We start from the raw sequence: 23,118 nt of genomic DNA, 5'->3' as shown, positions 1-23,118 counted from the left end.
ATGCCTTTCCTGCCTCTTCTGTTTGGTCATTAGCACATCCCTTTCTGACTCTAGCCTTTCATTTCCAGATTCTGTTTAACAAATCTATTCAAAATGAGCAGCAATTAAACTACATTTTTTTTAAATCACTGACAAACCTGGAGAATTTTGGTTTAGGTTAAGCTGCAACATTTTTTAATATTCTTTTTCAAGAACAGCCAGCAAACAAAAAATTATTTAGTCCCTTGACTCGCAACTCCCTTGTGAAATATGTATAATATCTCCCATTTTACAGACAGAGAAATAGAAAGTGATTTTTTCCACGAGTGCAGGATGAACTTCTTGAGCTGGGCCTAGAACTTATGACTAGCTCTAGTACCTGTCCTCTTATTGCTAGATCATGACTATCAACATTTATTATTTTAATACATGAACTGCACATATCCAAAACAATATACAAGCTAGTTCAGTACATTGGGCTAGGTAGCTGATGGTGTAATTCAACTTAACGTTATTGAATTTTAAAGGAGTGATACTGATTTAAACTATTTGAGGATCTAGCATTACCTGTTTTGTTACATTGTTACGTTCTGCCCTCCCAAAATTGAGTTTACTCTATAAGCTTACTCTTGTGAGATTCAGCTGAGAAAAACCAAAAGTATTTGCACAATTACGCTGTGTGCACATGTGGTGTGGACATTTGGTTTCCTGGGGACAACTAACAGCAGCACACCTTCTGCTGCCGCTTCTTGTCCCTGGGGAACGCTTGTGCCATGGGTGCTCTGGAATGCAGCAAGTTACCCCAGGGGCAGTAGGGGAGATTGGGGCCAGCATTATGCTGGTCCCAGCAGCCTTACCTGGGTTCCTGGGGCCCTCCCAGGGCTGCAGCTCTGGTGATTCTGCTGTGTGGAGCCTGGCTGGCAGCTGCAGCTTGGCTCCGGGCGGCCCGGCTCTACTTTTGAGCGGTGTGCGTTCCCTGTGTGCGCGCTGCTCCATGTTTTTTCTTCACAGGTTTCTTTGACCCCATCCCTATCCTCTGTACTGCTTCCTTGCAGCGTGGAGAACAATTGAACATGTGCTATGTGGCACCACAGATGTGTCCCTGTCGCCACATACCATATGGCTGTGCTTGCCTGGCTGCAGCCTTAAGGAGCAACAAAACTCATAGCACAATTCTAACCTTGATCTTATACAGTACAAACAAAAGGAACAAAGTTACTGTATTTATCTGAATCCAAGGTGACTGAATTTAAGATGACCTCCAATAATTAGATTCTATACATGGAAAATACATCATTTTTTATCATTTTTCGTGTATCGAATCTAATTATTAGAGAGCCGTCTTAAATTCATTCCCCCATTCCTGCAGCAGGGAAAACTGTGGCATGGAAGGAGTAGGTAGGTCAAGACCACCCCCCCCCATGTCTCTACCCCCTGGCACCTGCCTTCCCCCTGGTATTGGTCCCCCTGCCTGGCCCCTTTCCTTCTAGCTCCCTCCCACTGCCTCTGCCCATGCCTCAGTCTTTTCTGCTTCCCCCTTGCTGTTTCTGCCTCCTTCCCCCCAGCCTCTCCCTGTCCCTGTCCCCTGCTGCTTCCCCTCCAGCTCTGGCAGGCTGTGCCCCACTGCAGCCCAGGGCACAGAGCATGTACTTGCTCTGGCACCAGCCCCAGCCCCAGTCCTTGTGAGATTCAGGGGACTCCTTGTTAGGCTCAGGGTGCCCCTCAGAAAATGCAAGCTCTTAGCTTTCATTATTTTTTTTGACTATGGAAAAATAAAACAGGAAATTTTCTATTGAAATGAACTCAGAAAGACTGCAAAAGGTCAGAATGTTTTTAATGCTGTTTGAATCTCTTGATTTATCTTGTGAATCATACCTGCACACCTAACAGTGCTAACAACACAAGGTACCTTGAGGCACCCTTGACAACATCTCAAGGCACCCCAAGGTGCCATAGCACCTTGGTTGAGAATCATTGGTGTGGTCTGATGCCTGTTGTTTAAAATGATCCATTAAGAGCCTTGTTACACATTGCACTATGAGCTATTCAAATGCTGATCTATGTTATTGCTAGCTTGAGTTTGAAGCAGTCACACCCTAAGGCTAAAAACCTTCCATGATTGCCCCCCATCTGCACAGCTCTGACTTGCTACTACAGGACTGGCAAGCAGGGGCCTAACTAGGAGCTACTGCTGTGAGTTGCCACTAGAGTGCTGGTGAACTAAGGCAGGCTTCTATTTGTGCTATAGGTTGTAGGGTGTGAAGGACATGAAGATGGGAGACAGAGTTAATGGGATGGGGATGAAAATGAATGAAAAGGGTGGTGGAAAGGAAATGGGGATGAGGGAAAGGTGGTGAAGTGAAATCAGCCGCTGAAGAATAAAATAAAAATAAGCCAAAAAAGGAAGTAAAAAAAAACCCTAAGAGGAAGTAAATTCAAGAAGGTCTCTTGTTTTAACAAATTGGGTTGGGGATTGGGATGGAGGAAGTGCTGGTCATGCATCTTGGGGTGGCTGGGAGGTGGGAGAGGTGAGTCAAGGTGCTTTTGGAGGAGTTACTGCCCCTGCCTTGGGAAGGAAGCCCCAGCTCATGGGGACCCAATCCAGCCCCCAGTGGTGATGCGTAGGGGGTACACGGGGGTGCATTTGCACCCCCTGAGAGCGCCAGTGCACCCCCTGACTGGTCATGCTTACCACTTAGGCAATGGGCAGTGGGGGCAGGTGGAAGCACTGGTGCCTCCCCTGCAGGTGCCGGCCAATTGCTGCAATTGGTGTAGCTGTTTCTGGGAGTGGCTGCAGTGATCGGCCGGTGTTTGCTCCCGGAAGAGGCCGCAGCCACTCCCAGAAGTGGCTGCAGTGATCTCAGTGATTGGCCATTGCAGGATTGCCTGTGGGGACCCCCTCAGTCAGAGGGACTGGTCGCAGGGAGGAGGGGGGGGGCATGTGCCCCCCCCCCCGACTAAGGTGGCACCAGTCGTCCATGCCAGGCCCCTCCTTTGTTTTTACCCACTCCTCCCCTAGAACCCATTACCATACTTGTCCATGCCCTGTGACTGGACTAGCAGGCACGTGGTCTGCAGGCTGTTTGCATGGAGCTGAACCCCTGGGGGTGGGAAGGTCACACCCATGGGGGCTGGAGGGACAGTTGGCTTGGTGCTAGAACTACCCCCTAGGCAGTCAAGTTCAAGGTGCAGAAAGCTTGTCCACACAAAACAGGAGGGTGAGAAGGGGACACTGCATTCTGGGATGCTGGAGGACCGCAACTTGGGCAGCTCATCTGTGGGGAATGGCTACACATTAATGAAACACAACCTGGGTAACACGGATCAGAGAGAAATCTGCCCTGGAGTTGGTGTAACTTTAACCCGCTTAAAGTGTACTTAGAACTGTTTCAGGTATTTATATGTGGACAATCCAGGGCTTAAGAGTTCCAGGAGCTGTATTAAATTAATGTGTAACAGGACCCTAACAATAGTTATTTTTTCTTCTCCAAGTCTGCAGTAGAGGGCCTACTATTAAAATCACTGCAACAGCACAAAGGAAAAAGGACATAAATCAATTTGCAGATTTTGGGGATAGATAAAGAACTCCATTTTTCACCATTGCCTGTCTTTTGATCTCAGGAATTAAAATGCATACAGAATAAATCCAAATACCATGGTTAGAACAAACCCAGTTAGAGTGTGCGCTTTGCCCTGCTCTCCTGGGATACAGTAATTCTTTTAGAAACGGTCAGATTGATTTTCATAGTTTGCCAGTAGTTTCCTTCTGTTAACAAGGGAATATGCAAATTAGCTAATTGGGCCAATCGGCAACCCTGAACAGTAAATGAAGGGGGTGGGGGGCTTGCTTTTACCCGCTCTAGGTCTACAGCCCGTTCCTAAGCTGATGCAATAATAATACAGCACAAATAAGTGGGTTAATAATATATATATTATTTAACAACCATCAACAATCAACACTAACAACACTACTATATACATATTAAATATACTCAATAGCACTCTAACAACAAAGACCAGCAACAATATCAACAAAACAATCCAACAGTGAGGGTGCTGGAGAGCAATCCTGCACTCTCGCTCTTGCTCTCGCTCTCTCCATAGCATTCGCACATGCTGTTTAGTCATGCCACCCACTTGCTGGCAGCCCCAGGCTCTCTCTTCAAAAGGGTATTGGTCCCCCAGGCCCTCATGTTGTGCGCCTGATACACACTTTGGACCACGCAGCCCACCGATAGGATAGGTCTCCCTGACCCTCACCCAACCTGCATCCGTGCTCCAGACTCACACAACTCTGTCAGTCCCTCACCATCAAGACCTATGCTGCTTCAAATACACAGGCATCCGGGAAGAGATGGACCTCTTGGGTCTGCCCTCATTCAACTGTCTTAACCTGTCAGCCCCAAGCACACCGAACAGAGAACAGAGAGCCCCGATCTGCCTAATCTGGCCCCTTTTATCCATAAAGGTGACTGGCACCTGCCAATCGCCCAACCAACCAATCATCCTCTGGTGCACACATCACTCATGTCTCTTTCACCTGGCATGCTGATGTGCACACAACATCTAACTTTCATTTAAAAGTAAAAATTTTAATTTACTTCAGAGGCTTTCCCACCTTTACTGAGGCCTTACCATGCATGCTTGTATCTCAAATGTAGGTCAACTGCTGTCAGAGGTGAGGAGTTCAGCAAATCCAGGACCTTCCAGTTTTCAGGTACTCTGAGCATGTTCAAATTATCAAAAGGCCAGGGTGCATTCTGCCTTGTGGCTCCAATACTCTTTCTGTTACAAAGGTGGATTGATTATTTGGAACACACGATGCGACAAGTCTTATGAAGAACAAGGAATTAGCTGTTCCTACTTTCCTATCTTTTTGCATCTTTACAAATATTAATAAGCTCTTGGCATGTCTACACATGCATTTATACCAGCTTAAATTTACTATGCAGTAAATTACTGCACATTAAGCAGGAATAAGCCAGCATCTACACGTGCAGGCATTAAAGCGCATTAACTCTGTGTGTGATCTGACTTGGGACTAAATTTAGTCTCAAGTAAGTCCACACACACAGTGTTACTGCACAATAAGGCATCTACATGTGCTTTACTGCACAGTAACTAATGGGGCATACATTTGATACCTGCATGATACAGGTATGAAATTTATGTTAAGGTCAGAGTAAGTCTCCATATTTACTGTGCAGCAAGGGCCTGCATGTGTAGCTGTCCACCCATACTATGCAGTTATTTTAGTTACTGCGCAGTAAACATGCATGTATAGATGTGCCCTCTGTGACTTTTTTCTATCTTTGCAGAAAGTTTTAACAAGCATTTATTGTCTTGAGTGTTATCTGTTATCTTTGCCTCCATTTTTTATATTATCTGATACATATCAGGTTTGAAACCATAGGAAGAATATTAGCATTTCACATTGCAAGAATGTTTCCTATAATTAGAATGTCTGGGTAATCACTAGAAAAGAGACCACTTCAATTTTCTAAAGTACAAAGAAGTTGGTCCAAGTACTAGTTGGAGTAAATTGTGATTTGAAGGCAAAGGATACACCAAGAAGACTTTAAGTGTTATTATTTGATATATGTGTCACTACTCCAATCAAGATAGCATAAATGAATGCTGTTGAGCTTTTATGGAGACAAAACTGATGCTATTGGATGTACAGGTATGATATGGAGGATGCTCATTTCAGGGTCAGGAGCATATCATTTACATTTTCCAATGCTTTTAAAGGAAAAGAAAAAAATGTCAAGAGTGGAACATTCCTGTTGTTTCAATTTAATGAGCATGGAGCATTGTAATAGGCCTGCTGCTTTCTGTACATTTTACATGATGCAGCAAATGATATTTTGTCCGTGCCATCGCAGAGTTCTGTAAAAGTCTGGGAACTGGAATGTGGCCCAGGTTGGCAGTAATCAAACTCATTATCTGGCACCAGACTGTCAATAGGAATGCTATGAATTCTATGAGTTTCTAGTCTCAGCCTAAGCCTTCTAATGTCTATTTGGCACGACCACCACCACCCACACTATTGTCTTCTGTCTTGGGCAGCTCTTCAGAGAATGACTTAAGAACTGAGGATCTGGTCTAAAACTGATGAAAGTCAGTGGCAGCTGTTGAAAGCTCAGCAATTTTGAAAACCAGGCAGTTTATTTAGGTAGCTAAATAAGGATTTAGAAGCTTAAGTTTGGTTACTTATTTTTTAAAGTGTTGACCATGATACAGCTTCTTTTTAAAAACAGTTAAGGTATTTGTAACAGAATGCCTTGTCCCCATAAGAGGGAGCTGAGTAGCTGCAGCTCCAGGGACATTGCTGGTAAGGGAGTGACTCACTTTTCTCTCTAGGGTTTTTAAAATAAAACTAATAGGATAGCAAACTGTGAGGGAACAGTTGTGAACCAGAAGCAAGCAGTGACCTGAACAGCTGACTGCATGGTGAGGTCAGACTCCTGTGCTAGGGCCAGAGCCACAGGAGAGCCCTCCCAGTGTGTGGGACAGGCCAACAGGATTTTGTTGTTGTTTTGTTTGCTCAAAGAATGTTTTAGTTGTGTGACCTGGCTGAGGAGCTCCTCAGGAAGCAAAAGCCTGCTTGGAAAAGCCCACAATAAAGGCAACCTGCTTACGGTATTTTTTTAAGCAAAGAAGCAGCAAGAAAGGAGCCTATAGTAGGTTGATCTGGAAAATAAAGACCTGTCCATTTTCCTGCTAAACAACTGGAGAACTTCAGATTTTTAAGGGTTATCTGAATGCCAACAAGCCCTGGAGGACTTCAAGGATTCTCTCAGAGATTTAGTAGCATAGTTTGTGAAGTTAGAATAGCAGAGTGATGGACAGTCCTGCCTGGTTCATTTCCTTCTCTATCTTTTCCCACTCTTACAGCTGCACCACCTCTGCACATGAGAAGTGGCAAATGTTAATTTTCAATAGTTGGTAATTCAGCTCTTCTGAGTGGATTTTCATGAGGTAGAGATACTTCTTAGGCCTACAGTTATATTTCACAGGATGGCTACAAACAAGAAGCTATGAGAACTTCTCAGAAAAAAGTCACACAGCATCTCGCTTTCTCAGAGATGGGAACAGAACCCATTTCTGAACTTTCACATGAGCACCTACTCCCCCAGACTATGCTGCTTTCCTGTGTGGGCCTTTCATAGTCAGAAGGCACATCTACAGATTAATTAATGTGCCATAATTACAGTGCATTAAGTTTAATACCTGTAATAACAGGTACTAAACTTAATGCACCATAATTGAAGCTACTGTGCATTAGTGCAAACAAACACTTTTTTTTGTGACACTTAATGCTCATCGGACTAGACTACTGCAGATTAGCACATTACAACCTTTTTTGCTAGCCATGCTAATGCACAGTAGAATTAGCCCAATAGGAATTAAGCATCTCATGTAGATGCGCCCAGAAGAGTTGTACTGATAGTATTTAAGTAATTATCACAGAAGCCTTATGACATCATCTTATCCTCATAGGCACAGAAAGTTATATAGTTATTATAACTAACAAGTTTTGCACTCTGGGTGCACGTGGGGGTGGGGATGGGGTGGGGAAGGGATGCTGATTGCCAAAGAATAGGGGAGGGATGGAGGTAAGAACAGAGGATAGTCAGTCTTACCTGCACCCAGCTTCTACTGGGTGGCATGCAGCTGTCTTTGCCTGGCTTCTACAGCAAATTATCCTAGGTTAGGGACAGACAGTACATGTAAACTGGTTTAAGTGATCAGAAACTGGTTTAAACCTGTAACAGAGCATAAGTTCAGTGTCCATAAACCAGTTTCAAAATGGACGAAACTGGTTTAAGATAAACCTGGTTGAATGTAGTATCAGACTTAACTGATTTGGGTCAAACCAGTGTATGCAATGTCTGTCCCAGACCCCTTCCAAGTTAAACCAGAGTCACCCAGCATCCCAGATACTTTGCAGCCCTGGGCTGGGCTGTCTGCACCAGAGTGCAGGGCTGGCCCCTCCCCTTTGCTCCATAGCTGGAGCTCTGGCGGAGACTAGGCACAGCAGGGTCTGCCTGGCTCATAGACCTCAGCCCTACGGACCCTGGGCATGTGGTTTGCTACCTAATGCTGAGAGATGGCTGCGTGTGTGTCTCCAATTTCAATGGGACAGGACAAAGGCAGACAGGACAGTGTCCACTTATGGCTTTTTGGAGCTAATCAACAGGTTAATCAAGAGCTTGAACTAATGAGAGAGGCTTTTGTTTTCTTGATGGGCTGCTACACACTGTGTTATCAGCTCCCTGCTGGCTCCCTTGCCTGTCAGGTTTGCAGACAGTATGAAGAAGCAGAGAGAGGGAGAGTGAAAAGCTCATCAACAGACGCATGCAATGCACACCCCTGCTTTGCCTCAGAGTACAAACTGGAGGTTGGGGTCTGGTAACACTCCCATCTCTTGAGCAGCGACTGGGGAAAAGCCTAGTACTGTGCAAGCAAGGTGAGGGTTTAAACCCCTCCCTAATCAGAGTGTCGTGCTGGAGGCTGGCCATGGCCACCCTCAGTTCAGCACTGTTGAAGGGAGGAGAGAGCTGGCTTCTAGTATGAGCCACTGCGAGCATGTGCCTGCATTTCCTCAGTCCAGAGGGAATGTCTGTACACTTGCAAACTGGTTCAACCTAGGTAGGTTAGACTAACATTCAAAGATTGAATCAATTCAGGCTCAGGCTTTTTGAATGCTTGTCCCTAGCCCTAAGGGAAATTTAGCATTCCAATGCCCCCCTAAGTCAGGATGCTGTGCTGATACTCTACTTACTCCCCACTAGTTACATACTGCATAGAGGGGTTGAGACTTGCCCAATCACTTGCCCAGACACTGAGTCAGTGTTTTAGCTGGGATTACAATTTAATAGTCCTGGATTTCTAGCAGCTTGATCAATATAGCTATAACACCCCTGTTATAAAGTTATTTAGGAGTGATTGCTTTGGGTAGGTGGCATCCTTCATTTCATCAGAATGAAAGTCTGTCATTTGTCTTTGAATTTACATACAAACGTGATTTTTATTTGCCTTTGAATATGAAAAGAACCTTACATTTATACAGCTGAGCAAACGCTAGACAGCAAATAATTTATGTAATGCTCTTTATACTCATAAACATTCTGTTATTTCCTCATATTCATTTCTTATTCAGAGTGCTTAACCATTTTTATTTTGCTAGATAAATTGCAAACAGTCTTCTGCAAAAAAGATGACTAACATTGGCGTTACTTTTTCATTCATCAGAGAAATTGCATAATATTGTATCTGCTCCCTAACTGAAGAATTAATGCAGGACTTCAGGTGTGAATACTTGGCCATACAACTTTAAAACTTTGTTCCTACAAATACTTGCACAAGAAGCTTTGAATTTCATTTTGTGCAAACAGTTGTGATAATCAAACTTGCTCTCATGACTGCTCATTATCAAGATTAATTAATTTTAAATTGAGAACAAATACTCTAATTTTTTCTAGTTATTTCCCATATTCTGTTAATTTCCATTAAACTCAACCTTTTAATTATTTTGAAAGGAAATAGAAAACATATTCTTAGTTTGTATGTCTAAAATACGCTATGGCATCTCAGTGTATTTAGCTGACAAATATTTCATTATCCATTTATCAAAGCAAATGAAAATATATTTAATATTGTACAGAGTACTATTGTATATGCTTTTAGACAGCGTGCAATATTAATAGTTTAATCTCTAAGCATAATTAAACACATGCTATTGAAATTAGAAGTCAGATTCGTTTTTAAGTGATCTAAGTACAGTTTGTGAACTGAAATGTTTGAAATAATAGTTGTGTTCATTTTTTTGTTGGGATTTTGTGCAAGTTGCCTATATTTTTATCTTCTCTGAAGCAATTTAAAGTTCCTTATTCAGACTGAGCCAGAGAACTGTTTGTAAGGGGAAAAACATTTCCATTTTTACCAACCCATCTTCCTTAATTGACTTGATATTTCTGTCAAGGAGAAGTTTTTAGTGTGATGGGGTGCTAAGGCTGAGAAACATTCTGTTTTACAGTAAATGGATTCATGATGGATTAGTTCAGTGTTCCATACTGGAGTAAGACAGACCCAGATGACATGAACTGAGATGCCCCAACACTATTCAAACAATCCTAAGTCCCAGTGAGACTGGTTGCAGTATCATCCACCTGCAATGCTCTTCAAAGCTTGAAGTCAGAATTGAAAGCCTAATTCTCTGGAGAATTGTTTCTTCTCCAGCACGCTTCATCATAAATGAACGTTATTTTATCATTGCTGCTCACAGATAAAGATGAGTTGGTCTCAAGACTCTCTTTTCCACTTACATACAGATACTAATGTTTCCTTGAACTTGCTGACTGCTGGCAAATTTTAATGCCCCAATCATGTTATCTTTCTATACGCTTGCATCTTTTATTCAACCAAATCACTTGATATTGCTAATTTGTGGTACATTAACTGTGGACTCTTTTATTGTAACAATACTCAGAAAAACAATATCTGACAACATTTTATAGGAACCCAGTGGTATGTGTTGAAGTGATTTAATTGCAAGGCTCATGATTTTTGCAAGTAATTTTGGCTTTTTCTTTATTTAAATATGTATAAATGGTTCAAAATATCTCTTAGAAATCTGACAACAAAGCCACATTATCTTTCTGATATGCCCTTTATCCTGCCTTTAAGAGAGGACGAGCAAATTTTAATTGCTGACAACATGACATCTGAGTGCCTTGTAAATAGGCCTTCCTTTTCTTCTCTCTCTCTCTCTCTCTCTCTCTCTCTCTCCTCATTTAAGAAGACTCTCTCCCATGACTTTCTGGCTGCAGCCACTCTTTGCTGCCCTCAACATCCTCGTTGGCATGCTGGACTTGGATTTCTTGGAGACTGTGTACATTTTTCTGCCCCATATCAAGCAGCTGAAGGGAATGTTATCTGACCGGCCAATTTCCTGCTGGTTGAGGCCAAGATGGTAAACCTGAAAAGCCACAGAAATTGACTAGCAGAGGCAGCTCTGATAATGCCTTCCAACTCTTCCACTTCTTGGTCTGGGCGTGCATCTCATTTGAGTATGGACGCTTCACTTTACAACCAAATTTGAACCCATCTGTATCATGCTGGGCAAAGTGGAAGAAAGTCCTAAATGTAACACCACAAAGGACACTGGGGCTAGGGGCATTACACATAAGCCAGTTTTAGTGATTGTAAACCGGTTTACACCTGTAAGAGAAGAGAAGTTCAGTACACATAAACTGGTTTCAAAATAGTCAAAACCAGTTTAAGGTAGACCTGTATGAATGTAGTATCAAAATTAACTGATTTAGTTAAAAGCAGATTACTTCAATCTATGCAGCTCAGAGAAACCTGTGAAGATTGAATCAATTCAGCTTCTGGCTTTTTGACTGTCTGTACTTAGCTTGGGGGAAGGGACTTTCAATCTCTGGTGACATGGATGTTTTGTTACTTACAACTTTTTCATTCTTGGTGTCAGGCTGTGGCCTTGAATCTAGGACCTCATCCTGCCTGGCAGAGTTGCTCATCCTGGTCTGTCACCTCCTCAGCAGAGCATTAGGGTGGACACAGGTGGCCAGAACCCTCCAGATGGGCCTAGCCATATGCTCACTCCCTGCCACTGGAGTGGCCAGCCAGGGTCAGCTGACCCCTTTCCAATATAAACCCCTGATCTGGCAGATGAAGGGTTTGGGCAACAAGCTTCAACTTTGTAGTCAGGTTGCTACACCCTTGGTTTATGTGGCTACTGGCTTCCTGACAGATTTTCTATATACTTGACCTGGCTAGCCTCCTGACCCTCTGGATCTCTGACTTGGTTTCGCAGATAGATCTTCTAGCTTCCTTATAATCTGACTCAGCATACTCCCCTTGGACCTTGGATGCTTCTTCTGGCCCTGAGGTAACCATGGGACCTGGCCACCTATACTTAGTTAGCCACTGAAGAGATAATGTATACTTTTGCATGTTTACTTTTTTCTTTTCAGTATTTTTAAGAAAAGGTTTTAAAAAGTGAAAAAGTTTTTCTTTTTTTTTTTTATTATTTTTAAAAAAAAGTTTTAAAAAAAGAAAAAGTTTCCTTTTGTCCCCCCCCCCCCCCCAGCAACAACAACCGCATCAAAAACAGTGAATGATGTCTCAAAGGAATGTCTCTTTCTCTTTCTCTGTCATGGCAGCTTTTAAAAACTCTTTTTAGCTTCATCTATTTCATTTAGTTATTTTTATGCATGTGGGAAGAATTCATTTTCTCGTCTATAGAAATCCTGTACATTTCATATGACTTTCTGAGAAGCTTCCTATCAACCTTCCAAGTGCAGGTTGGCGTTACCTTTGTAGTTGTCTAAGACTCACCTCTCCATAAACATGTTACTGGAACATATGATATGCTAGCCAATTAGAGGCTGTTATATGTTCCCAGTTGTGCATCAAAATATCAATATATGTTCTCAATTGTGCATCAAAAAGTATGTGGTTTCCAGAGGCTTAGAAGTTGAACAGCCATGTCCAACTTAAAAAGTTTAAGTATTTACAGAAAAGTGCATGTCTTTCTTTAATATTTTCCATACTTTATGTTTAAAGGTTTTTAATATACTTACAAGATCAACTACATTTTTGTTGTCTTCACCTGAGGCTATGAAAAATGCAGGTTATTCTAGCTATCCTAGTTTTACTCCAAATATCTCATTCAAAACCAGTTATTGAAGAAACAGTCATTATTTATATGTAACTTAAGCTGCAAGTTTTAAGAGATGAAGAATTACTGTGTTGCATCTCAAGCCTTTCAAAATAGCTGAATGTAACAGTGGAGTTCTGCTTCATGTGTTTGCCAATAGTCTGGAAAAATGGGTGATAAAGGGAGGTGACACTCACTTCACCATCATCCATCAAAACAGTTGCAGATGTTAAATTCTGTAGGGTGTCAAAGATCTAAAAAGACTGTAGGGAACAGAGTGCATCTGACAAAGCCAGGTGAAATGGGAAAAATGGAGGACTAAAAATCCAACGCCAATAAATGCAAGGTAACACAATGAAAAGAGTCCTCTAAACTATTCATATACATTATTTGGTTCTAAGTTATCATTAGCTTTCATTGGTCATCATTTTATGAACTTCTCATTTTGGCTCCCTTTGCTCTTTAAACTCCAGGATATGCTGTATCACTTTTCTTATGAGTGTTATCATTTCTCTTTGCTTGTCAGACTTTGACCAGACTGCCAGAATATCACAGTGTGTTAAAAAGGGACTCCTTATTCTACCAGCTTCTCTAATGTCCAGAGGGCTACACTACCTCTACAAAGTGTCCTGGAAGCACTCACTTGCCAGCAGTGTAGTCTAGAGCTGTCCTAAGCTTGTGCCATAAATCACACCTGAGACAGAGAGCCTAATATCCCTGGTGTTCTTAGGGCTGCCCTTACGATGCTGCACACCTCATTTTTGGGATTTGGCATATACCACAGAAAATGATTTAGCTAGGTGTGTTCCATGGTGATGCTCCCCAGCAAGGCTCTGAGGCAGTGTAGATGTGCCCATAGTTTAAGAGCTTACAGAAGATATTTCAGGGACTTAGACAACTTTCCCTGCAACTTGTGTACAGTAAGTATTGCATATATGGTATGTGCTTGAACCTACTCTCACTTCTTCCCCTTATCACGTATCTCCCAGATAGAACAACTGCTGACCATTCATAGCTTCCAGTTACGCTGCTCCATTATTTTTTAAATTAGTACTTCACTTGCATGCCTTAAGGAATTATATCAATATCCCAGATAAAGGGGTTTGCCGTTCAGCAACCTTTGTCTGAATTACAAAAGAGGAATTTAATGATGATCTAAAACAGGCAGAGGGCTGCAGAGAATGAAACCATGGATAGAGCCTCAGAGCAGTATTTATCCAAGGAGTTCAGTTCGATACTCAGGTGGTCAAGAGCTGGCATTCCTGTTCTAATTAGTCCTTTGAGACCGGAGGAACATGTGGCCAGCCGCTCATTGTTCATTTTGGACAAACAGACAAATAGCGAATGCCCAGTGGTGTACTTAAGGCTGTAATTAAGGCTTACCATTTTTCATGCTGCTATTTACTTTGTCACTAATCAGCAGGGCTGTGTGTTTTGATCTAAGCATTTCCCCTTTATCTACATATTATTAAGTTTTCTGGCTTTTTGTTTAAACAATAAATAAATACCGATTAGAACCAGGATGAACAGTCCACAGAGATCTTGGATTCTTTACATCTCTCCATCAGCTCTGTACTGCTCTTTTTCAGTGTCCTACCAGAGAGTGCTGTAGAATTGAGGGCCTAGGGCATGCCCTTAAAATCAGTTGATCCTAAGTACATATGGAAACCTGCGAATGAAATGGGGTTGTATAGCCTCAGATTTATTTGCCTCTTTTCTTTTTTTTTTATAATTAAACAAATCCTAGGAATTGTAAATTTTGCTATAAATCTGTTTACAAGCCTCTTTTCTAGGACTTCACATCTAAAACTAAATAGTTAGCATTCATTCCTGAACTACACCCCCTTTTTATACAAAATAAAAGTATCCTATATGAGAACTAAGTGACTTATCCTGTAGATGGCTTAAAAGCTATATTTTCATAGCTAGCTAGCATTATGTGATATCTGTGGTGTCAAGGGGAAGTCATTAGTTCATCAGCCTGGAGTAAGGTTTTTTTCATACTGACTTACTTATGTTACCTCAGCATTCCAGAAGGAGGAAGGAAAAAAAAAAACAGTTATCATTGCTATATCAGTTTATTTTGTAAAGAAATGAAAAACAATATAACCTAGTGAAACCTGTTACAAGGCCTTTTATAGATTTTTTTTAAATAAGTTCCTGTATTCCTTCTTCACTAAGCAGTTTTAGTAGTTCTGGGCTTCAGTTGTACCACTGACTTGAACTGGAATTAATTTCTATGGTAGGATTTCCAGAATATTCTGTATTGGTCTTTTTAAAATTTCTTTTTTTTTCTTTTTTTTACTTCAATGAGAGAGCAGTCGAGCCAACACTATGCTGGGGGATCCCATCCCTAATTTGTACAGTAGAAACTCACTAATTTAATCGGTAGTATTTGTCGTGGAATACTGGTTAGATGAAGGTGGGAGTTGTTACTGATCCTCATGAAGAGAACTGTGGGCCTCCTTTTATTTGTGCAATGGACATAATGGAAGCTACTGTTTCTTAGTGTGCTCCTTTAGTGGTTCATGTTGTCCTAAAAGGGTAGAAAGCTATGTCAAGAAATCCTCCACACCAAAGTTCATATGGTGCTGCCTGCATATTCCAGCTCTGAACAGAGGCCCATATCCACAGAGGGACTCAGGCAGGGCAGTGCTGAGTATCTCTATACCTAACTTGTACGTGCCCAGCTCCCAGAGTTCAGGTTAGTGGATTGTATTAACTCCATGTTTCCTGCACAGGGAATTGGGAAAGTTAGGTGCCTGGGGTTGGGATACACAGCAGTCAGCATGCCAAGGGGTCTGTGTGGAGGAGGACACTTAAACCACCCACTAGGAAACATCCAGGAGAGAAGCATTTTTTAAAAGCTCACCTCTTTCTGAGACTTAGATGCCATATTGCAGTCCTCGTTGGGTACCTATGTAAGATGAGATCCACAACTTGAAACCACTTCCTGGACTTGAGTATGTGGTCTCATGCTTCTAAAATGTGGCCTATTGCTATGGTGCTGCCCATCTTCCCTACAATAACCAAGTGATTAAAGTACATGAAGTTCTGGGCTTGCCCTGTCTGTAATGGTTCAAATGCATGTTTCCTACATCCTAAGAGTGCACAAACCACCAGGGAGAGGCTATCCATTCATCCTGTTGAAGCATGGCCATAGGCAGCAAGGAATACAAGATTCAGAAGGCTGGAGAGAGTAAGATAGAGGGAGCATGTCATATGTACTCACATGTAAGGAAGAAGCCCTAGGTTCTGGACCCTGCTACCAATTCCCTTTATGTATTTTATCCAATAAATAATTCATGTAAAATGTGTAAGCATTCCCTGATGCAAGGACCAGAGGTCAAAACTCCTTGCTCTCCCAGAGGAATGCCTGCTTCACTGGGCTACAGAATCATGTAGCATTGATTGTTCCCCCTTGATTGTTCTACCTGTGGCCTGATGAAGCTTGCGTTCCTTCCTATATAGTGGCCTAGATAGAGGAGAGTGAAGTTACTTTCAACCTAGCTTACCCTCTGATGGTTAGGATGCTCCTGGGAGTTGGGGGCTGTGAGTTTTGACCCCCTTTCTCTCCTGTGAGCTGGCATTGAACCCAGATCTTTTAAGGCAAGCACTCTAATCAGTAGGCTATTATATAAATGGTGGGTAGTAGAGTTCTTCTCTGCCTGAGTTTTTGAATGAAAATGACCATAGCTGCTGCATTTTCCAGTGAACTCCATATGCACAGAAGAAAAACCATCATGGATAAGAGTTGGGTCTTGACACCCCACACTGACAAACTGAATGTATGATGCAGATTAAGAATTTAAATGAAGACGTGAGTGTAGGAAATCAGATGATTATGGTTCTATATTAAGGCAACTTTAAAGATGTAAATCTAAGAAAGCCTGCTAATCTGGGGCATAATTTTGCCTCTATTCCATGTTGAATGTTGCTTAATAACATAATTTACAGAGTTATCCCAATGGGACTATTTGGATGAATAAGAACTTGCCAATAGGGGTATGGGAAGTACAATTGGACCCCTAATTTGTTCAGTAAAGAAAGGCATTTCTAGGATTGAGCACCAAGAGAAAAGACTGTCTGGGGGAGATGAAAACCAGTGACCAGTACACCTTCCAGCAGGGATTTTTACTTAATAGCTTTCACTTCCAACACATTCGTTTTATTTATGATGCACACTATGACTCTGACATGCATTTTAATTAAAATAATAGTAGCAGTGAGAAATAATTTTTCACATAAACTTACAGGGATATTTCTCTGAAATGTATTTGTCTCTAGAGACAGTTCAGTTAAATCTTTTTCTGTCAAGGCTGACAGAAGCAGTTGGGTTTCTTCATTGACTGGGATAAACAATATCCTTTTTTCCTTTTTCTTTTCTTCCCATACTGCTGCCATCAAATATATTTAGAAAAGCACAATAAACAAGCTTCCAGTTATGAACTTTACACACTATTGATAGTGAAGAAAAATGCTGCAGAATAAGGGGGTGCTGTAGCTGAATGTGATTTTTTTCTGTTTTCCTTTGGACTCTTTTCACAAGAGCTTTGTCATAAGCTAGAAAGAAGAGATGTGTCACTTCCTTTAGAATATACCTGGGAAGCTAGGCTTGACTCACAAGTTTGAACATAAAATTTTGCACATGTAATATATGCCTATATCATCATATATTTACTTGCACTTCCTGGGGCCCACTTCTTTGAATTTGACTTCTTTGTCTATAGCCATGCATATAATAGTGAGTAGGTTGTGATAATGCCTCTCAGTTCTGTACCACAGAGTCAGTTCCAGCTGTGATTTCCCCAGTATCCTCTAACGTACAAGGTAACCAACCACTGAGCAGCTAGCTCTGTCTACACAGTAAACTTAGTCTCCCTAGGAATGGTTCTCATAAGCATGCTATGTCGTGCTATAAACTACAAGTAGTGTAGCCACATACACATGGATGGCTTAACTAAGTTGGAAGTGGACTAACTGGTAGTGTCATTTAGCAATACTAATTAACCTACCTGAAGCTTAGCATGAAGGCTGCTATATGGCTTCTATTCCAGAAGCAGCCTGCTCAGTGTGTGCAACATCTTTGAGGGTGCCATCACTACCAACAAAGTAAGTCAATCTGTTGATGAAACCCATAACACTCCTACTATCTCCTCCTCCATTGCACAAAGAAAGGGACATTCAGGTACAGAAGCAGATATTCTAAAGCTACTAGTGGGCACCTCTCTGTGTGCATGCAAAAATTGGGAAGTGCATTTAGTAGACATGTACATCTGGTTCTTCCTGTTGTAGTGAGATTCACTAAGAAAGGGTACAGGATTTGACTTTAAAAATTGCTTTAATGAGTTACTTTAGTTTTTCATGTGTTCATGAACTGGATTACAAAGTGGCAATCATTAGGGTGCTGATCCAGAAGGACTTTGTGCTCAGTGCCTGCCAGAACTGGAACCTCTATAACCAAATTAAAATGTTGGGTTTGTATCTCCAGTCCACTTCCTTGCCAGACATTTTGATATATTTTAGGAAAACAAGACTCTTTGGCTTGTTGAAAGCTAGAAACTTAAAATCAGGGCTGTGCAACTGGCAGCCCATGAGCAGCATGTAACCTTCAGGGGGTTTATGTGCAGCTCCCAGGCACCTATCCAGCCACCACTCCCCGTATCGCTCCAGTTGCTGCTACTGCCAGGGACTCTAGCTTCCCCTTCCCTCCCTCAGCTTTCACTTTCTGCTCCCTGACCCAGGAGGTTGGGCAGTGTGGCAGCTGAGGTGAGAGCTGTCTGCCTGTGCCATGCGGGTTAGGGAGGTTCTGCCCACCCACACAGTACAGCGTTCTGTGCATGCATCTGTGTTGGGGGGGAGGAGGGAAGGGCTACTTGCTCTCAGTGCAGTAGTGTTGGGTGTAGCCTGGATGGCAGGGACTCACACTAGGATGGCCCGAGTGCACATGGCCTCTGCTTGTGCAGCCAGTATTGCATGTGGCCAATGGACACTTCCAAATTGGACAGCCCTAGATTAATAGATTCTTAGATGCTAGGGTCAGAAGGGACCTCAATAGATCATCGAGTCCGACCCCTTGCATAGGCAGGAAAAGTGCTGGGTTCAGATGACCCCAGCTAGATGCTTATCTAACCTCCTCTTGAAGACCCCCAGGGTAGGGGAGAGCACCACCTCCCTTGGGAGCCCGTTCCAGACCTTGGCCACTCTAACTGTGAAGTTCTTCCTAATGTCTAGTCTAAATCTGTTCTCTGCTAGCTTGTGGCCATTATTTCTTGTAACCCCCGGGGGCGCCTTGGTGAATAAAACCTCACCAATTCCCTTCTGTGCCCCCGTGATGGACTTATAGGCAGCCACAAGGTCGCCTCTCAACCTTCTCTTGCAGAGGCTGAAGAGGTCCAGGTGCCCCAGTTTCTCCTCATAGGGCTTGGCCTGCAAGGCCTTAACCATACGAGTGGCCCTTCTCCTGGACCCTCTCCAGGTTACCCACATCCTTCTTGAAGTGCGGCGCCCAAAACTGCACGCAGTATTCCAACTGTGGTCTGATCAGCGCCCAATAGAGGGGAAGTATCACCTCCTTGGATCTGTTCGTCATGCATCTGCTGATGCACGATAAAGTGCCATTAGCTTTTCTGATGGCTTTGTCACAGTGCCGACTCATGTTCTAGTGGACTCCAAGATCCCTTTCCGCTTCCGTTCCACCAAGCAGGTCATTTCCTAGGCAGTAGGTATGCTGGACATTTTTCCTCCCTAGGTGCAGCACTTTGCATTTCTCCTTGTTGAATTACATTCTGTTGTTTTCCGCCCATATGTCCAACCTGTCCAGTCTGCTTGTAGTTGTTCCCTGCCCTCCAGGGTGTCCACTTCTCCCCACAGTTTTGTGTCATCCGCAAACTCGGATAGAGTACACTTCACTCCCTCGTCCAAGTCACTGATGAAGACATTGAAGAGTATCAGCCCAAGGACCAAGCCCTGCGGGACCCCACTGTCCACACGCTTCCAGGTCAATACTGACCCTGTTTTAGAATAAATGTGAGTTGATATCTTTTGGGCCCAATATATTCAAATATGTGTTGTTCATTTGTTGATTTAATGTTTCCTTTCAAAGCAGCTCTAGTCTTTGGTGACTTATTCTGTTACAGTTAAAATGAAATGTGTGGAAATGCTGAATTATCTCTGTATCAGCACAATAAAACTGGACACACTTGCTAGTGTGAGTAGATCTTTCCATTCTAATTTGCTGTGGTTATCACAAGACTCTTGAAATATAGCCTGTTTGGGTAGGTCTAATTTCTAGCCTGCTCAGCCCCTACTTCATGTATTTTTAATATGATTCAAACAAAATATAAATTAGGTGTTTGGAAAGGCCTAGCTATATTTCAAATACCCAAGTGAGCCTTTCGCTGCAGGGATCATGCTATTTAATTGCAGATGAGATTGCCTCCAAAATTGTTGCTCTTTTTCAGGATTTGTAGGTTAATGTGGTGAGAAGGCTTGGGTTCATAATTTAACAAAACAAAAGGTTGATTGGAGATGTCTAGTCTTTAACGTGCTACTAATTCTTTCAAAGTTTGGATGGGAACTGAGTAAAGAAATGACATTTTACTGTTCCATATATTTTAAATGGAATAAATTGTTTAAAATTCACAGTTTATAGTTTTGCAATACCTGTGAACATGGCAATGAGTATTACTTCATTTTTGCTTTTTGCATCCTCCATCCTTTCTGTTTTCTTCCTCTGACATATATCACCTCTTATTTAGCTTGTTGTTGGGACAGAAACTGCCTGATCATGCTACTTTTGTATAGTGAATCCTATCTCTACAATACAAAAGTATGACAAGAAATAATAAAATTTTGTTGTAAGAAGGTTCAAAGTGATGGAGGAATAAATCAAATACCATGGGTACTGTGATTTAGAACTGTCTTCTGCTTTTAATGTTTATCATTCTGAAAAAAATTCCTAATAACATAAGCTGAAAAGAAAGAGTGCAGGTTTCAACTCACATTTCTGGTTCATTTTACTGCCTAAAGCTGGGAAGCTTAGAAGACAGACTAAAGGAAGTACATTATGGACGCATAAAATGTTGCTATTTTCTTTGCCACTAGGTCTATTCTTCCAAGAGACTAGGAAATCTCCATATAAATAAAAGGAAACAGGAAAAGAAAATATGGAAATCTTTCTCATCATTACCAAGAAACTAGACCTGTTGTCTAAACTTGATACTATTAAGGATCTTTGGCAACTGCACTGTTTCACACAATGCTCAATTACTTTGATATACGTATTTGCTTTAATATTAAGGTATATTTGAAAACTAGGAAGGGGGTTAGGAGGGGAGAAAGAACGAAGATGAGATGAAAACAATCCAATAAAGTGAAGGTGGGGAAATTGGACCAAAATTTCCCCTGCTAAATTCAGCATAATGTAGCTGGGTGGGCCATCAGTGATCACTAATGAAAATGAATGGAGTCTCTTTTGTTACCATGTTCTAGTGGAAATTAGTGGAAGTTATTAAGACTTAAAAACATGTTTCATAGTGATCTAAAATTGATATTTTATTAGTTGTAATGTTTTACCGATTTATATATTAACTATTTTTAAATATGTAGATTCTTCAATGAGCCTTGAGTCTTTAGTAGGGTTCCATTGCATAACACTCATGGTAGATTTCTGGCCTATGGGTTAGAACTCATGCAGCATGCCAAGCACTTTCTGTGGGGCTCTCCTGAAGAATAGTACTAGTCCTTTTTAAAAAAAATAACTAAAAGGATGATCAATTAAAAGATAAATTTGTCACTCTAAAACAAAATAAAATGTGAATCTATTTTATAAATACATATTTAAACAATTGTTAGAATGGAAGAGAAACTTTCCCTTGATAAACAAATGCTAATCTAAATGAATTTTATAATAAACCATATGAACATTGTGACACGGCTCACTGTGGCCAACGTGCAACACTGGGCCACCCCCTGTCCACCCTCACTCTTCTGCCATGCCTTGATGTCACAAAATGGATGAAAATGTGGGAGGCTGCCCATTTTATTGCCCTGATGCCTATGGCCAAATACACAGCTTCAAACCTTCCCTAATACCATACCTCACAGATGGTATCTTATGCAGCGAATGACTCCCCCAGCCCGCTACTGGGCTGAACTCTGCCCCTTGCTGGGTCTGTCTCATACTGCCCCTCGCTGGGCCTCACTCACTTCATCCTACTCTGTGTAGTCCTTCAGGCCCACCTTTGGGTTACATCCTCCATGCACTCAGGTCTGAGCCTGCACAGACCTTCAGGCCACTCAGGCCGTACTCTGCACTGGCCTCCAGGCTCAATGCCCCCCACACTGGGCCCTCCTCAGCCTCTGGCCCACTGTGACCTCAAGTGCCTTACGGCATGCCTTGGCCCAAATCTGTCCCCTCCATGGGGTAACACACCAGGCTGTGCGGGCTAAAGTTTTCTGGTGCCCCAATCTCACCTTTTACTGGGAAGGCACAGGTGTGGCACTTCCTGGGGGCTGCCCCACCACAGGCAGTTCCACCACACCAGCCAACCTCAGCAGGATGCAATTTCAGGTCTTACCCAGAACCATAAGGAACCTCCTCCATCCCCATAGTTCCTATTCTAACCTCCAGGTGTTCTGGGAGCTGCTCTCCTCAGGCTGTGCCACTTTGCTCCACTGGCTCCCTACATGCAACTTCCAGCCCTGCTCCTAGGGTCTGGGTTTATACAGTCCCTGTCCAGCCCTCCTCCAATCAGGAAGCTGCTTGTAGTGAGGTGACCACCTAATTGGGCCTGAGCTTACCTGCTGGCTGCTCTACAGCCTGCCTAAACATCTTAAAGAGGCAGGCACAACTTGTGCTCTGCCACAAACATGATATAAAATTTGTCATACATTTGGGGAACTGTAACTGCCAGCAGTAATAGGATGTATGGGTAAATGAATATTAAAGAAAGTGCAAATATGGTTTACTAAAGGATGATCATGCCAGAATAACCTGATGCTGTTTTTTGATCAAATAAATCTATTGGATTTTCTTTATCAAACAGTCCAGAAAGATTAAGAGAACTGACAAAGTTATCCACATGGCATATTTTTAGCCAAGATGAAGATGGGGACTGTAAGTGCAGAGGGTAAACAACTACTAAAGGGGTAGATGAGAACAAGTTGTTAAGAAAAGGGAACTACTGATTTAAAGTGCGTTTATTAATAGAGTTTTTCTAGACTGGAGTTCAGACCAAACAGATTTAATATTTTCACTGATGATGTTGCCATACAATGTAGGAGTGAGCTGATCAAATTTAATGAGAAAAAGTTAGAAGGCATTGCCACTATAAAGAATGGTCAGGATGCTGTACAGGAAAAAACTGAATGTCCTTGAGCACTGGCATAATAGATGGAATGAAATTTAGTACTACAAAGTGCAAGGCCCTACACTTGTGGACTAATAA

At 42.2% G+C, this 23,118-nt stretch overlaps 1 protein-coding gene across 1 annotated transcript in view; it reads left to right on the top strand.

Moving 5' to 3' along the window:
* NKAIN3 (sodium/potassium transporting ATPase interacting 3) overlaps nucleotides 1-23,118 on the top strand; it is a gene marked incomplete at its 5' end in the record, with an annotated part of 543,802 nt that overhangs the window by 57,406 nt on the left and 463,278 nt on the right. Inside the window, one exon of the mRNA XM_025198491.1 lies at nucleotides 4,641-4,696. Coding sequence (XP_025054276.1) covers nucleotides 4,641-4,696 — 56 coding nt within the window. The remainder of the gene's footprint in view (nucleotides 1-4,640; nucleotides 4,697-23,118) is intronic.

This window comes from Alligator sinensis, unplaced genomic scaffold (genome assembly GCF_000455745.1).
Source record: "Alligator sinensis unplaced genomic scaffold, ASM45574v1 scaffold860_1, whole genome shotgun sequence".
Lineage (NCBI taxonomy): Eukaryota > Metazoa > Chordata > Crocodylia > Alligatoridae > Alligator > Alligator sinensis.
Note: the sequence above shows the minus strand (reverse complement) of the source record. Positions and strands in the feature narration are given on the sequence as shown.